The sequence below is a fragment of the Ascaphus truei genome, chromosome 2, assembly GCF_040206685.1.
Source record: "Ascaphus truei isolate aAscTru1 chromosome 2, aAscTru1.hap1, whole genome shotgun sequence".
Lineage (NCBI taxonomy): Eukaryota > Metazoa > Chordata > Amphibia > Anura > Ascaphidae > Ascaphus > Ascaphus truei.
This window is the reverse complement of record NC_134484.1, coordinates 425,315,030-425,333,908: the sequence shown is the minus strand read 5'-3', so window position 1 is coordinate 425,333,908 and position 18,879 is coordinate 425,315,030. Positions and strand designations below refer to the sequence as shown.

Sequence of the window (18,879 nt, the reverse complement as noted above, 5' to 3'; positions counted from 1 at the left end):
AAATGTATACTGTAGCAGTAACTGGATATATAAAGCAGCAGTTCCTCTTACCCAACAATTGTAATACACTGGCGACACACTTTATTCGAGCTCGGCTAGTCCCACGAATTCGGGTATACCCGGGTGTATTGAGGTTTGTGACTGTTTTCTGCCCGAGTGCATTGAGGTATTTTCCAAGCAGGGATTGAAGCATTTTATTCCCGCTGGCTGCAATACTGCACAGTACATATATATATACTGCATTACAATTCATGAATTTATGCCATCTGGTAGACACGCGAAGCATTGCAGCCTATTAAATCCTAATCATTATCATTTAATAGATCAGCCGCCCGTCAGCCAGGCATGAACCCAGGCTGGGAAGGCAAACGCAACGGGGCTTGTCAGAGGTGAGGAGCGGCGCATTCCAGGTATCTGCCAGGTACATACCGGGTATTTGCTCGAATAAAGTGTGTCGGTGCAGTAATATATACTGTATGCAGTGAGTTGAAAAAGTGTCCATCCTCCATCGACATCGCAGCGTCATGCGATTGTAACGGATCGGGGGACTCGCTCTTCCCAGCGTGTCCCCGTCACCTCGGTCCCTCCGGCTAACCCTTCCCTTTCCTTACCGATTGCTGTCCCACTCCCGTGAGGCGCGGTCGACGCGCTCCCGTTCGCGGTCCGCACACGGTCCGCTCCTCTCACTGTGCGCATGAGTTCCCGCTCACTGGTCTCCCGTCAGGGGACTCACGCCCCTCGGCGTACCTCCGTCCCCTTACCCAGTTCCTCCACTCCTTCCCCCTCTCTTACCCTTCAGCCGAACACCTCCTCCGCTCCTTCCCCCTCTCTTACCCTTCAGCCGAACACCTCCTCCGCTCCTTCCCCCTCTCTTACCCTTCAGCCGAACACCTCCTCCGCGATGCTTCCCCCACGCTCTGGCACTCGCGTACTGCGCGCACGTGACCGCGTTACAGAGGGCGCGCGCACCCGCTCTATTTACCAATCCTCCCCTGGTACTGGCTCTGCCCCTCGGAGCTTACAGGCCATTACATTAGATTACCTCCCTGTCTCCTCCCCTACTCTCACACACCTATCCCTGCAAGCTCCGAGACAAACCCCTGCTCCACCCTTTCCTGCTATTTGTCCTCCCTCCTTTATAACCCCAGTCTGTCCTCTCTTTCCTTGCTCTGCATAGCTTCCTGTAGCTCCTGTGTGTGCAGTGTCTATGCCCAGCTCCCTTGTCTGTTTCAGCACTGGTTCCTGTCCCTGCCCTTGTTTGGATTCCCTTGGTTTGAACTTGAACTCTGCTTTGGACTTTGACTACGCTGACTTCTCCTGCCCTTGAACCTTGGCTTTCGGAAATCACTACGCTGCTCTCTCCTATCCCTGGACTCTGGCTCTTGGACAACTACCTTCCGACCTCTGGCGCCCCGGACTCAGCATGTATAACGTTAACCCTTACTCACCAGGCCAGGCAATGCAATTACCACACTCCGGGCACGCCCTCACTGCTGTGGGTGCGTGTTATACCCTTACCCACCTCAGTACTGGGGACTGGCCAGGTCTGCGGGCATACAGGCGTTACAGTGATGCTGTATTGTCATGGTGATGCATTTTCACGGGGAAATCATGGGACGTGGGCCAGCAGATAAGTGAAATACCCAGACACAGTCACCTGCATGCTTGGTCGGATGGACATTATGGACGGATTGTAATCTAGGCATTTACCCCCAATATTAATTTGGTAGTGTAGCCACATAAAAGGGCTAGGAAGAGAGCATGATGTAATCTAAGAAATGGGTGGCCTGGAGAGATGAAATAGGGTATTTTGTGAGGGGAATTTAGCTGACAAGGCCCAGGATCAAAACAGAGTGACGGGCCCTTTCCAAGAGGTTTGTCAACATAGAATGACTAGTAGAGATGTGCAAAAGTTTTGTGAACCAGGTGAAAATTTCCAGGGTTTTTGTGACCCGAAACTCATTTGAAGATATTTGCACACACTGGAGTCATGACCCTTTATACTGCCATTCCTTCATGTATTTTTATGCATATTTGAACAATCGTGAAAAATTGACTAAGACCAGACATTTTAAATTAATTTGCAAAAAAGTAATTGTCCTAAAAACTGATTCATGTTTTTTTTGTGCGCCAATAAATAACATTGATTTGTATGTGTTGTGCAAAGTGTGCATCAACTTTTTTCACAAAGAAAAAAAAATGACACTGGGGGTGGAGTTAGAAGCGGAGTTCAGATGTTGTTGATGCAAATAATATGTAATTGTAAGTTACAAGTATGCGCCAATTTTGTGCGCTATAAACGCATCAAATTTGTCTGTCAGGTTCTTCTTGGTGGTAAAGACAAATGCATGTAGACAACATCAACCATTCATATGTATGAACATGGCGCACACAATTCAAAGAATAACAAAACGTGCACCAAATTTAAAAATATGAATAATGACATACCAACACGCCGCTAATGATTTCGGGCGAGAAGTACATTTTCTGACGCATTATATTCTTTCAGTTCATTTTCAAAATACAATTCTTTATAAAAAGCCCCCATAGTTGGTACTGAAACTACAATATTGATAATAAATTCAACTACACTAGTTGATACTAAAACTGCAATATAGTTATTGATACTAAAACTGCAATATAGTTATTGATACTAAAACTGCAATATAGTTATTGATACTAAAACTGCAATATAGTTATTGATACTAAAACTGCAATTGTTGGTACTAAAACGCCAATATAATCAATGGGGAATTTCGGACAAAACCCATCTGGTTGGCCGCAACGGTAAATAAGTTCCTTCGTTCCTTTCGCGGGCACTGAAAGGGTTAACATTTCATAGGCCAATGTAAAGGAAAAACATAAGGAAGGAAGTTTTGGTGAATATGGGTTACATGGCATCAGCAGAGACCTTGGAGTATTTTCCTCCCTTGCTATCTTACTGCTGCTGCTTCTGATCTTTAGTGGGTATTCTGAAACAAATTAGAGCTTTTGCTTGATGTGTATATGAAATGTGAAGATGAATGACTGTGTTTATGTACATGATTGTGAAACGGGGATGTGAACCTGTTGGGCTCCATGACACAGGGCATTGTTTGCTTACAACCTGTTCCTGTTTGTGGCCACTGTATGTTTAGATGAAATATAAACATGTCATGTTTTTAATAGTCTCACAACTTATGTCTGATCTCTTTATTCAAAACAAAGTACAACAATCTGAACAAAACATCCAGCAGCCACTAGAAAAGAAAAATCCTAAAAGGCTCATTCAAAAGGTAATCCACTAAAAACTTATAGTCCACACAAATATTTCCTAAATGCTACAAATATCTATGTTTAATTCTTGTTTGAATGTTAAAAAAAATACTTAATCAGCAACATTCCTTAATAACTTGTAAATTAAACAGTTTACTACACCCATGTCCATAGGGATATTTGGGGCTGACTTCCAAGGGTCATACAACATACAACATGCTTCCCTTCTTCCAATGCCAAATGATTTGAAAAAAAGTGTTTAAAAGTAGATCCTGTGATAATGACTGAAAAACAGTATAATAAACCATAGTTTTATCGGTGACCTCCCCATAAGTTCTATACATATTGACTCTTTAGTGAAACCCCTATTCTGCCCCCATGAATTCTGCATACCCTGGAGGATGCTGTCTAAAGGTGCAGACCAAAGTATACAACTGGCAGTGACATCTAAGGCCTTGGTCCCGCCACCAGCTGCTTGCTTCCATTCTGGAGGTCCCCACTGACTCCTTCCGGCGTGGCTGACTCCGTGATGTGACGCGTCATCCAGCCGGAGCTACAAGAAGCTTGCAATTTCGGAGAGTGTCGCGTCCCATGACACACAAGGGAGCCAATCCGTGTTCCCCCTTTGCCCGATCCCCCGCCCCCCTTTCCGATTTCCCCCCTCTGCTCCGATCCCCGTTACGATTCACCCCCTCTCCCCCCACGTGTGTATTTGCCTGTGTGTGTGTGTGAGTGGAGGGGAGCAGGGAGGGAAGCTGTGTGTGTGTGTCTTGGGTGGTTAACTTTTGGCCGGCTCGGGAGGAGGGAGGTGCACCTAGCTAGAGGCAGAAAATTTGTATCTCCCGCTCCCTGAATCTGAGAGGGGGAGAAGCAGCAGAGAGAATGTGGAGGGAGGGGGAGAGTAGCGGGTCCCTCCGCTCAAACAATGCCGGCCGCCGCTTCCGCTCCCTACAGACCGCAGGTAGCGGTCAATTGCCTGTCAGCGCGCCGCCTGTCTGCAGTGCGGGTGCGCTAACTGAGGGAGCAGGGCCTTAGCCTAAGTCATTGATGCCTTTCTTACTAAAATACAAATATTTGCATGTATTGTTTTAAGTAAATTTTTAACATGGTGAGCTGAGACTTAGGAGGGGTTTGGTTTCCTCGGTTTAAGTCTCTTTCACCTGATGTCACTGTGTTCAAAAAGTTGCACATGCGACTTCCCCATATCCATTCCACAGGGCCACTGCAGCCAGGACAACTGTTCTGAGATAAGTGGAGGAACCAGTCCAGTCTTCCATGTTTGCGCGAGGTTCGCTGGCACTGCCCCCCATCTACCTCCCCACTCCATGAATGGGCCCATGACAACACTCCCTACTCAACAAAACTGCCTGTGGCACCGTCCCTCCACACCCAATCATATAGAGTACTGGGCCATGGCAAACCTCTCTGCTGTCCTGTCTCTTCCACACCTGTACCTTTATTGTCTCTCTGATAAGAACATGTTTAAATAAGAGTAGAGGAATCAATTGATTAACAAACACTACAACATTCAGTGGTCCCGGTGGGGATGGTGCTTAATCTCCAAAGGAGCAAAAACAGCCAAATATTTGCTTTAAGCGTAGTATGATTTGTTTAATGAAACTAATTAGATTGTTACATTGTTTTCAAAATATTGCTGTTAGTTCAGCTATCACCTTTAAATTAATTAAATGGTTCTTTGATTGTAAGAACAGCTTCCTTCTACTCCTCATTTATTTGCATACTCTTAATATTGCTCACAATGAAAGTTATAAATACTGTGGAGGTTATTCATTTAACTGCGATAGTGCTGATCAGGGCACTATTGCACTGAAATGCACATTGACTTCAATTGCCACTATTTGGCAGATTTTTGGATGCCAAAAATGTACAGCACCTTAAATTTTACAGATTTTTTGATGTAAGGTGTGATAAGCGCCGATTAAAGTCAATGGGGCTTCCATGTAATAGCACGTCATCTGTGTTTATCACACCTTACAGAATAAGTCCCTAAGAGTGCATTGTGTGAACTTTTGAAACTCCAGTTGACACATATACAGTATGTGTGTATATAAAAAACCCTTGTTTGTCTGGGTCACTTACCCGATGAGATGCCGAATAAGGCCTGAAATGTTGTATTTTGATTCAGCGCTCCTTTAAACATAAATTTGGATGGTTCATCAATTTGACCAAACTGTTTGTCAAGTGTAATGGGTATTCCCTCCTGTCTGACCCATCCAATCTCACATTGCCCGTGTGGTCTAACCGGTCCCCATTACGTGATCGTGTATGGTGGTGCACCTGCAAGTAACAGGACTCCTGAGTCTCCTGCATGATCGTATTAGGGGATGTCATGAGGAACAGGTAGCTGAGGTAGTGGGTGCGAGTCCTACCTATATCATGTGCAGCGCCTCCACCTCATCAGGATCTGTGCTTCCGCAGGGAGATGGTCCTGGTGAGGAACTCTTCCTCGGTGGTGACTGCCACTGCAGAGTAATCTCACACTCACACAGTGGGGGTATCTTTGAACTGGGCATCTTTATTGACGTACTCGATGAAGCAGACTGCCCCATACAGCTATCAGCTCTAGCCGCACATTTCTCCATGCTGTCCCTTTGCCAGGTACACCCTCCCAATTGGAGTGGGATCCCCTCTCCCCGTAGGGAGATCACCCTGTGCCCGGTCCCTGGACACAGTGTGGCCTTGACAGACTTGATTTAGAAACCCGTGCCACTAGTTACAGCACTAGGGTCACAAAGTTATCCTGCAATCCCTTTCACAGGAGCCAAACACTTTAGCAACAACAACACTAACTTGACAGTGTTGTGCCTTATATACCTCAGGGGGCAGGCACATCTCTGATGTCACTATCCAGGGACTCAGAGCATGCAGCCACTCCCATCCATACATAGGGCACCTCACCAGGATGTGAGGGAAAAACTCCATAACTACTGCTGGCATTCCTGTACTTACCAGGGTTTACTGCCAACAGAGAAGATGTCTGCAGTCCATTATTATGTATGGCTACATACTCCCCCTGGTGAATCCCCACCGACCTGGCTGGGACCTAAATTTGGTGTACCTTGCGCCAGGAAACACTGCAAATGAACACACAAATTAAATTTCAAAACATCATTGATTTTTTCATAATAATGCAACGTACAGCACACACTGACCAGCAGGGGGCGCTAGACTAAACACAGACTCTATCTATTCAGGCAACCTAATAGTAGTGTCTAGGGTCTGGCTTTTTCACCTCCCTTCCCGCTGCATCGGTCACCGTGACACTGTACTCCCGGGGCAGACCTCGCTCATTGCGGTACACTACTTTGGGCCTCATGCAGTAAGCGTTGATAAGGGAATTATCGCCATTTTATAGGCAAAATTGGGTTTGAGATTCAGTAAGCGCCGATAAGTGCTTGATTTCGCCAGGTTTCGGAGCCGATTATTTTGTTATGGCCATTCGCCTGCCGATAAGCCTGTTTTCGCCACTGATCGCCACTTTTTTAAATCGGCTGGATTCAACAACAAAAAAACAGCTTATCGGGCCTGATCGGCACTACGAAATTGAGATGTTATGGCCAATTTCTCCCGCCAACTAAAGTTGGCAGTTTGGAGGGGAGAACGATCGCTAAGGCTGCCGCAACGGCACTTAGAAAAAAAAAAACTTCTGTACATCAATGGAGTCAATGGAGCGGGGACGTATAACAGTATAGTACTGTTTACGTTTCATTGCTCATAATACAAACGTCATTTGCATTACAGTGTGGGGGCATTCCCTGCATTGTGTCACAGCTGACGTGTATTATTTGCATAACATTATACTATTACATGTTTGCAGCATTTGCGGGTCACATTACTCATCATGTGATGATGTGCCAAGGGAAAATACTATACTCAACTCTTAAAGGAGAACCTCACATCATATCACACATTTTATTGAACTGAGCGACAATTATTTACATGATGTTACACATGTCACACATGTCACACATACACAGTATATTCATGTTCCTTTACATTACACAATGCTTGTAATGTTTCACGCATCTTTAAACGTACATGTACATCTAAATTCTCATGTTTACATCTACGTTTGGTCCTCCCTATTTTCATGACGTCACTTATTGGACGATCAATCACATTGCATGTTTACATTGTAACCGTTGCATTACAAGCACTTCAACCTAACTTATACACACATGTACAGTAATTCATCATTGGGACACCTTGTAAACTCATTCTATACCAACTATCCTCCTTACAGAAATGCATGCATATGCACACGACTATTCATTGTTGTCAACATGTCACAATAACATGGCTAATTACACATGTTACACAAAACTTTTCCCACGTCAATCTCAGCCTTTTTGTCTAATTACATGACTGACTGTTGCGTTCAGAAGTTTTACATGCATTGCACATGCAACTATTTATTTGCAAGCAATGTTTCTACAAAGCTTCACGTCACATCATTGGCAAATATCATCATTCCCTGCAGAATACACACAACAAATACTTATAACAAGAACTGCACACAGCTTGCCACAGAAGTACTTTATTATGTTAATGTAACACCTTGCTTTTTACTATGTCACCTGACATCATCACATACCTATTTAAAGGACGCCCATTACCTGATCATTCACAGCTACTCATTTCAAAATGTTGAGATTGTTTAGGAGACGGAGGAACATTCTTTTCTATGACATGCTTGATGATGAAGACAATCATATAGGGCAAGGGAGGGACACACCGAGGGACAGTGACAGGGACAGTCACGCGGATACGACAGAGACAGGGAGAGGGACAGGAGATCAGAGGAGAAGACAGAGGAGACAAGTTGTGCCTCGTCCGCGTCTGTACAGGGAGAGAACCCTGTTAGATGGGATGAGTGAGGAGGAGATTGTAAGTCGCTATCGTTTGAGTTCAGCAGCAATCTTAGCTCTTTATCAGGAGTAAGGGGAGATTTAGATTTTTTCACAGCCAGAGGTCGTGCAGTCCCTGGGCTTGTTAAAATGCTGTGCTCATTACATTATCTTGCTTCCGCGTCATACCAGACAACTGTGGGCATAGTGGGCGGGGTCTCGCAATCTACATTCTCGCGGGCCTTGACCCAGTTTCTTTATGCACTCAATAGACGCGCTAGGAATTATATTCATTTTCCTACAGAGGCGACAGAGTGGCTGGAAGTCAGGACTGGCTTTTATAATATAGCAGGGATACCATGTGTGCTGGGTGCAATCGATTGCACACATGTTGCTTTGATTGCACCTAGTCAGAGTGAGCATGTGTACCGCAATCGTAAGCACTACCATTCACTCAATGTACAGGTGGTATGTGATGCGACGATGAGGATAATGCATGTGGTACCCATATTCCCTGGTTCCAGTCACGATTCCTCCATCCTGAGGAACTCTTCAGTCTTCCATGCGTTCGAAGAGGGACATTTTGAACATGGTTGGCTGCTGGGTGAGTACACATTTACATGTTCTAACACAAAACACATTTTTATTTAGGAATGTTGGCATTGTACAATTTGATCACTAATGTCAGCTTATGTGTGCTCCATTCATTATAGGTGAATCAGGATACGGAATTAGGCCGTGGCTCTTGACTCCGGTGCTAAACCCTCAAACTGAAGCAGAGGACAGGTATAATGCAGCCCATATATCTACAAGATCTGTTATAGAGAGGACATTTGGCATACTCAAGACCAGATTTAGGTGTCTGGACAGAACTGGTGGGGCTCTTCTATACAAGCCTCAAAAAGTGTCTGATATTATCCTTGCCTGTTGCATTTTGCACAATGTTGCACTGAGGCACAATGTACAGTCAGACCTAGCTGAGCCTGTGGTAGACGAGCATCCCACCCATGTAGCTGCTGCAAATGAACAAACAGCCAGTGGTGGCCAGACACGCCAGAATCTCATCAATTCATTTTTTTCTTGTAAGTACAAACATATATGTTCCAAGTTCTAGTTTTATACTTACATTATGTTATCTTAACAATAATGTTTTTTTATATACCCTTCTGGTAGGACACAGATGAATATGGGTTGCACACCTTTCTTCTCTCTGCTGTGTGCACAAAGGGATGTGGCACCGGTATGTTATTGTTGCACAGGTTATATAATCCCTCTTCAATTTTACTTTAGTTGTGTGTATGTGAATAAAACTGGGGTAACAAAGCACTAATATTTTAGCATTGTGTTGTTCCTTATGCTAACACAATACACATATTATGCCCATACTCATTCATGCTTCTAGTATGCTTACATACAATGTTATTGGTGCAGTGTAACATGTACATCCATATGATGTGTACACCAGCCTGATTTACATTTTGAATGTCATGAAATATACATGGTGTTGCACATTTAACACCAAATACACACTTTGCTGTGTTGTTTACGGTACTGAAGATGGCATGTCAATGTTTGCAATTTATATATTGTTCCTTTGCATTATAGGTATATCTCCAGTATGACTGATCATGGTATGTATATTTGCTGACATCTCTCATAAGATGTGCCTACATCAATCTTCCTATAATTATTTGAAGTCAAAACCCAACATATTGGTTTAAACACAAATGTTACATATATGTACTTTCTGTATCATGTATATGCATTTAGCTACTCTTGAGCTTTCATGTGCATTGTATTAGAAAATGATTACTCCCATTTCATCACATTTTATGTATGTTTCCTTATAAATTCCATTAATGTAATATAGAGGTGTTTGGAGACAAGGGGATAACTGTAGTTATTTCTTTACTTACGGGAGATCATTCATCACGGATGAAATTGACTGATCATAAAACTCCATGCATGAATGTCTGCAATCACAACAATGCGTACTACATCTTATATTTAGCAATGTTGGTGTTTTGTAATGCTAGGAATTAATAGTCAACATTAATTTAAATTTGTGACATGTGTATGTATAAGTCACACGTGTGTGGATGTGTCCTACATGTACCAAGTGTTAAACTGTTAACAGAGAAGACAAATTTGTCACTAATGTTACTGTCATTTAGCATTTATAATTTACCAATATGACAATGTTGGTAATATTTTTGCAATATAAATCACGTCACTTCATCATTATCATGATGATAATTATCAAGTATTGTCACAATTGTAACGTCAATCACGTGCACATTAGCATAGACACACTTTGTAAGACAACTGTTTGTGTCTGTATCAATTTGTGTAGGATCCATGTATAACACCGACAAATGATAACACCAGCTTTATTATGGTAGCTTATATCATCATATTGACTATACTATGTATTTTTAGAACGTTTAATAAACACAGTAAACTATAGTTAGTTAGGTTAATGAAATATACACAGAAACGTACTTCATTACATGATGTTGATGTCATAATCAGAACATCATGCATTGTAGGGGACCACAACATCTGGCCAATAACATTATTTGCTACAGTCCCAAACCATTTTATCAACATACCCATGTAACAAGAGATTTTTAACAATAAATGGCTAGTTGGTTGTAAGTGTCCTTTACATTGGGAGAAGGAGTGGCTCAGTGAGTAAAGACACACACTGGCACTGAGATTTTGAAGCAGGGGAGTCTGGTTCAATTCCCGGTGTCGGCTCCTTGTGACCTTGGGCAAGTCACTTTATCTCCCTGTGCCTCAGGCGGCAAAAAATAAATTGTAAGTTCCACGGGCCAGGGACCTCAGCCTGAAAAATGTGTCTGTAAAGCGCTGTGTACAACTAGCAGCGCTATACATGAACATGCTCATATTATAATTATTATTATTATTCTTATTATTATTGTTACATAGTTTCGACAGTCATACGTTCCATTACACAATATAATTCACAAATGTGTTAGCAGAGTGGGAATGGTTGTTATATATAAAACACACCATGCCATAAAATGATAGTAGTCATTAAAGAACACTCAATAAAAATTCATGAGGCACTATTTTGCAACATCATTATGTTAATTAAGTGCTTATGCAATATAGACATAAGGGTATCACATTTTTAATTGTTTGTTAATAAGCGCTGCAAGCAATATAAAATTAGTTCCACATGTAGTATAGTAGTCGGTGGCTCCTCCTCACAATCATCTCATATAAAGGTAGACTCTTCTGAAATCATACATTGATCCGATTGTATCTTCCCCGACATCTCTGAAATACAGCAAACACATGATGGTCAGATATGGCACCTTACTATATATGTATCCGTGACAACGCATTACACAGCTCTATATGATTGTGTACATACACACGTCACTCACTTATATGTTAGAAGTACAAGTGTACATCAGTATGTAATGTTTCTTTAAATTTGTAGCAGGCATAACTATGTATATGATGTGAACGTTGCCTGTATACTGAAAAATGTGCGCGCACATCTTAGTGTGCGCACGCACTTCACGCTTGGCTGCACTAACTGTTAGCGCATGCGCAAAACAAAGCGTACGTTGTGCGTTCAATACATCTTGAAAATACCAGTAAACATAAAATCTTTATTTCAAATACAATGAATACGAAACTACATTCGTTCTAAACGAGTACATCTGTATTCTTTTTAAACAGACGTGTTTGGACAGAAAGGACGGCCGATAACACAATGCGCAAATGCAATACGTGTGACGTCATGTTAAACCAGCGTGAAACGCACGCTAACACTCCTCCCACTCAATTAACATTCAGCTAACGCCCAGTTGACGCCTACAAACACTGAGCCGCACACATGACACACTGCAGTTACCGTTACTATAATAAAACATGACAGCCAATAGGCTTTGAGGCGCGCACGTCGCTTGGGGGCGGGACTTACATCCGTAATCCTTTTTAAGGACGCCTTGGGCCATGACAAGGGTCCCACGTCATACGTGGTGGACCCGCTTTTAAATGTTGCATGATAACAAAACAGGTATGTGTTAGAGTTATGTTAAAATGTTGCTAATATGGTTAAAGGGATAGGAAAGTACGTATATTTATTCCGTCAGCAATGTGTACTACTCTTTCAGGTTCTACTATATTGTATTCGGCAACAATTTCTTTGTGATCGCTACATGTTATGCAGTCTGCAATGTTACGCTGTATCCACGCATTGGAAGGGAAAATGGTGGTTAAAAAAAAAAAAAAAAAAACATTTAAACGCACAGTCAACGCATAACGGTTGTTATATTTACCATTCTTCTAGAATTAACTGTTCGTCTGGCTGCAACTGGTCGCTCCAGAAATGCAAGGCATTTTCATCCACGCTTGACCCACCCGCTGAATCCAGTATGACACACATCTCCTCCATGAAGCGCTCATAGGAATCGCCACTGCTTTCTTCAAACAATTGGTCGGGAGGTAGGTTCATTTCTTCTGGTTCCCATTCCAATGCATTTTCAGCTGAAAGGCTTGGTACATAATCATAGTACTTTTGTTGTTGTACAATGTGGGTTTCAGGAATGGAGGGTGCAGATATTGCAGCAGGTATCGATTCACACGGAACAGTAGTAGCGGATCCATTGCTATTGGCATTAGGAATAAATATGCCTTTCACAACAATATATGTGCCCTCTTTCAGGGTAAAATGCTTTTCCTTTGCAATCTTCCAGAAACCATAGGTGTGTTCTAGCTTATCCTGCACACGTTCAAAAAAGTCATTAGTTGATAAAGTGAATCTTATTGAGGAATTAAAATTCCGCGCATGCCTACGGTCTTGGTAATAAGGATATTTAGCTCGAATCAAATCATAGATTTGGCGTGTGCTTGCTTTGTGTCCGCGACTGTTTAAAATTGCTTCTGAAACCATGTACTTATAACCTAAGAGGGGATTCATATTGTTAACGAATTCATCAGCCATGTCAGAGTAGCACAAAAGATGTGTGCAGTTCTGTCTTCTTTGCTCATCAAAATGATTCTGCTCAATGGCTAACAAATTCCTGTGTTTCGTTTTCAAGGTCAACAAAAGTAACTACTTTTACTCCTTATTTCAAACGCCAATTGGATGTGTCCTTTTAATTGGTTTAAGTTTTGTGGTTAGTGATAGGCGAATGTGGGAAAAACATGTATCATTTTTTTATCTCGTTTGTGAAAACATTCCTACACTTATTTCAGTAACATTGAGTTTTCTAGAAAAATAACAAAGAGCACTGTGTGAAAATAGTGCTTAGACAGCCATATCAGTAAATACACACACCTGCAAAATGAAATGTTTTTTTCCCACATACATTTCTGTGTGTATTTGAAATTCTGGTTAACTACCTGTCTGCATGAGTTTAAATACGTGTGTATCTATATATATATAAATATATCTCTCTCATAAAAATATATATATATATATAAAGTGTATATTGTACTATATGTATAGTGTGTGTGTGTGTGTGTGTGTGTGTGTATATATGTATATGTATTGTGACAAACGGCTTACTCCGGGACTCCGTCGTTTGTCCGGGACTGTTTAGAACACGGTCTTTTAGGGTAGGTTAAATGATGAGGCGTCACGTACTGTTCCTTTAAACAGTCTATGCCTGGTTTATTCAGTCCCAGGCACTGAGACTGCCACAGTGCATACAACAGAAAACAGATCAAAACAAAAGCTGCTCACCTGAGCGATAACTTAACTTAGATATCCCTGACTCAGGGTTGGACGTGGCTTTTCCACTTCCAACATCAAAACACGGTACTTTTGCAGTCTTACACAAATGAACAGAAAGATTGAACCTGTTTGGGGAAGAGGCTTCTCCCCTCTGTAGTTCAGCAGCCTTCCAGCCTCCTGGCTCTTGTGGGGAGACCAGAGCAAACAGGAAATCAGTCTTTCATACCTGATTCCTAATTAGCATGACAGGTGACAGAAATCAGGCAGCAGACAAACTCTGGTCTGGATCTCTCATCCCTCAGTTCCAGCGCTTGCCAAACTGTGGGATGGAGTGTATGTATTATAAGGCTGCACTCCCAGGCCAAACAGGATAGAAACTGTCTAGTATCCTGGGAGCCCTATATACGGAATTTATTACCATCCCCTGGTTTCTGTCACAGTATATATATTTATATATATATATATATATATATATATATATATATATATATATATAGTATCTTTTTTTTTTTTTATATTGCAGGAGTACACACAACATATTGATGGCAGTAAGTAGGCCTTGTATGAAACCTATTTAAATGGTGATAAACATGAGTGAATTAAGTAATAAACATTTGTTTGCACCCAATAATGTTAGAGGCTCACACTTAGTATAGTTGTCAAACATTAGGCCTGTATTATTAAAATAGTGTGTTTTCACAAGGAAGCATGAAGTGTATGTTTTTTGTAAATACATCTATACCAGTTTAGATAGTACTATATATACACACACACACACACACACACACACACAGTGTGTGTCTGTGTGTGTGTGTGTGTGCATATATCAATACATACTACATATATATTAGTATCAATTCAGAGATGTTCTTGAAACAAGAACACATAAATGATTAAAGGACAACATTACAATGGCCACCAAAGGTAAGTAATATTTAACACAAAATCCTGCTGTACACGTACAAGAAAGATGTTTGCAGTTAAATAGGTGCTTTTATAATTGCATGAAAATAAGATGCACATGCAATGATTACATCAATTAACACACCCAAATGCAATGTTTTGCTGCAAAGTCAATGGCAGCTTCTCTAAACTTAGCAACTGGCTCCTGGTGGACCATTACTGAACAGACGATTAAAACATAAATATTTATAACACTATTCATTAATTAGGAGTGTTAACATTTCCAAAACTTCACGTGTACAAGAACATACTTGAAAGTTTGGAAACAACACAGTCTTCAGCATACATACAATAGTAATTAGATAATCTGAAGTCAACAAAACAAGGTCAAAGACATATTTTCTGAATTATAACATTTATTTTTTTTGTTCCTTTTGCGAGCGAGTAACAGGCCTGCTTGTTGTCTCTTGAATTTTCCTTTTTCTTTTGCCACCAACTTTAGGCACAACAGAGCCACTTTGAGTGGCCTCTGGCACTTCACGGGCAGGGCTTGTGGCCAGTGACTCACCTACAGGGCTTTAGGGCAGTGACTGTTCACCTACGGGGCTTGTGGCCAGTGACTCACCTACAGGGCTTGTGGCCAGTGACTCACCTACAGGGCTTTTGGGCAGTGATTCACCTACAGGGCTTTTGGGCAGCGATTCACCTACAGGGCTTTTGGGCAGCGATTCACCTACAGGGCTTTTGGGCAGCGATTCACCTACAGGGCTTTTGGGCAGCAATTCACCTACAGGGCTTTTGGGCAGTGACTCACCTACAGGGCTTTTGGGTAGTGACTGTTCACGGACAGGGCTTGTGCCCACTGACACATGTGAGCAAGTTGGTAGACACTGCACAAGTGATGGTTGGTCTGTTTCATGTGTGTCTTGTTTTGTTTTTGTCGCCTCCTTTGTAGGTGTCTGCTGCTGAATTTGTACAGATGGCAGCGGTAGGATGTCATCAGGAACCTGCACAGCAATGTCTGCTACTTGACCGGTAACATTTGGGCCTGGTGAATGAATATCAGATGAATGTGGTGAAAACTGACCTGCATGAACAGATCCTGGCTGTGAGGTGTTGAATTGTGGTACATTAGTCATTCTCCAGTAATTAGCTTGTGTTTGCTGAACAACTAATGCTTCGAATGAGGTGTTGATTTTTTGCAACTGTTTAGGCACTTCAATGAAGACTCTGTGGAGATGTGCCAATTGTGAAACTGTTTCTTCCTGCAGTGCAATCATCCTTTCCAGCACTGTCATCAGGTCAGAATGGCGACGATTTTCTGCTTCCACAATTTTTCCCTCAGAAGCTACAATTGCATCATATGTGGTATTTGCTGGACGTTTTGGCGGTAAAACAGTTTCAATTGGAACCTCTTCATGGTCACTTGCTTGTATTTGTGTGTCTATGGCGGCGGCGGCGGCATCATCATCATCATCATCATCATCATCATCATCAAAATCCTCTTCATCATGTTCTACAAATAAATGTACACATTATTAAATGGCATGTTAATCTCTGCTGTGTTACTATGTAATTGTACTGTGTCATAAGTAACAACTAACATGTTTCCATACGTTTTATAACCTCACATTAAAAACTACCTTGACTTAAGAATAATGTTTGGACTCAGTATGAAATATGAGTGAATGAAAACTTGCTGTAAACTCACAACTCCTACATGATAGTTAACATCACTAACACAATACAAGTTGGCTTACACTTCATTTTCACTGACACTAAGTAATCCTATTTAAAGAAGATGTGCAAAACAAATAATGAACATGACAACATAACATATAGAAGAGCACATATTATATGGCCACCAACTGATACACTCACCTTCTAGGTGTGTTGAGCTGGCTGACCCAGGTGAAGACACTTGTTCAGTCTCAGGTGACACATGTCCTTCAGGGGCAACTATATATAACAATAACATAAGTTTTACATTTACATGTGTAAATATTGAACAAACAGTTATTGTATGTTCTGTATTTATGAGTACCTAACAGCATCATTTCCTTAACCCAAAATGTGTGTGTGAATGTGAACATAAATAGTTGTAATAACAATGTACATGCCTGTGTACTTAGAACTTTTGAGTTCCCTAACATAAAACATACTATGTTCCTGCAGTAATGCGTGAGGATAAATAGATTAAATTTGAACATAAAAATCATATGTTGTGTAGTGATATCAGTATCATAATGTACATAACTATCATGAGATGACCATTCACAATGGTTATCATGAAGGTGGTCATATTGCACAAAGTGTTGTTTTTGGTAGAGGATATGTGTGGTACATTAATATAAGATGTGGCACACATGAATGTGGCTGTGACTAAACAAGACAACACATGCAGTGTGTGATAATGTGTCGTTGATAGTAGTAGTTCAACTATAGATATGAGTGAACTAATGTGTGATGTACGGTTTGATAAGTAATGAGTTGTTGGGGCATTTAGTAGCTAAAGTGAAGCTTTCAAATGAGTGTGATTAACTTCAGTTGTGCTAGTCAGGTTGTAAGAACGGTATTCCCTTCCCCAAAAAGCCTAATCAGCCACACCTTTCAATTACTTGAAACAGGTGAAAATGGTGTGAACTAAGTTGACCCTAAAATGAGGCTGTAATTAGTGTGTGTGCTGAACCCCACCCCCTCTGTTGAAGTGTATGCTGTGATGAGATATTAATTGCAGCTGCTTTAACACAATGGTAGATGAGCTAAATAGTCGTGTGCAGTTTTTAAGTTATGAAAACAATGACATAAAATATGATACGTGTGCCTCATTATGCTGTCTGTATATGAGTTAAAGCAAAAATGGACCTTTTCATAAACAACTATAGATGTGTTAGTGCAAGTGATGTTTGTAGGCCGTTGCATGCAATATATTTGATGCATGCTTAAAATAGGCAGTAATGTCATGTTTGTCGGAGTAAAATAAATAAAATACACAATAATATTATACATATTTCTGTTCTGTACCTGTAGCTAGTAATAATTTCTCATTAACATGTGTTACACATGTGTACTACCCTGTTGTTCCCCATCTTCGCCCACCATCAATTGCTTCCACTGCAGCAATGCATTTTGGGAATTCACATGTAAATGAGCACGCAATGGCACGTGCTATATTAGTTACTGCTTTTAGTAGGACTACAACATATATGTCTATTTTAAGATATATATATATACAGAATCAGACATATACATATATAGATGCAGGTATGCTTATATTGTGAAGACAGTATAAAAAGCAGTGTAACTATGCAAAATAACTGTAAGCAACGACACGCCTAGTACAGTAATATTTCTCACCTGGTGGAAATTGTGAGGGGTAAATTCCTATATCACGGTCACCAGGTAAGCCTTCCACGACGACGGGAAGTAATTTTGCCCGAAGCAGCTCCTCCAATGGACTTAATATGAGACGTTGTGGTGTCGGCCCACCTCCAGTGCCAGTAGCATGCACGCGTTGGTGTTGTATTTTCTTTTTCAATTTGGACCTAATATCATCAAATCTCTTGTGACAATTCCGCTTGTCCCTCACATGATTCCCACACTCATTGACACCAATGACTATTGTGTCCCACATTTCTTTTCTGCTTGCTGAACTTGTCCGCCCTTGAAAAACATATAAAATATATGAGGTAAATTAATAATAATATAAGCACCAGTTTCCTACACTGCTAGCTGTTCCAAGAGATAGCAAACATGCTGTTTTATGTGTAATATGTGAAGCACATGAGCATTCACTACTAAACCTATACATGTAAGCAAGGTTGCATTCATATTGTATGCAGTTATGGCAAATTGACCGCCTGTGTTTAGTTGTCCTTGTAAGGCATGATAAAAAGCTGTGTTTCCAGACTAATTAACATAGAAAGATATTGTGAACCCATATTTGCATATGAACAAAACTCAGATGACCTAGGATCACATGTATTTGAATAATAAATGTAAAGGTACACTTACCTAGTAAATGTCCATATATACTGTCATAGTGCTCCAGAATGCCAGTGACAAGAGCTGTATTTTCCTGGTCATTGAAGCGAGGATTACGTGGCTTCTCCACACGTTTCTTCCGAGCAGGTT

General features: G+C 41.3%; 1 protein-coding gene across 1 annotated transcript in view; it reads right to left on the bottom strand.

Annotated features, from left to right (window-relative positions):
* Positions 1-18,410, bottom strand: part of LOC142488273 (uncharacterized) — a 34,663-nt gene extending 16,253 nt beyond the window's left edge. The window contains exons 1-3 of the mRNA XM_075588646.1: positions 18,103-18,410; positions 16,627-16,704; positions 15,456-16,261 (exon numbers count right to left, since the gene is read on the bottom strand). Of these exons, the coding sequence (XP_075444761.1) occupies positions 15,456-16,261; positions 16,627-16,704; positions 18,103-18,379 (1,161 nt within the window). The 5' untranslated portion in view covers positions 18,380-18,410. The remainder of the gene's footprint in view (positions 1-15,455; positions 16,262-16,626; positions 16,705-18,102) is intronic.
* Positions 18,411-18,879: the final 469 nt, after the last annotated feature.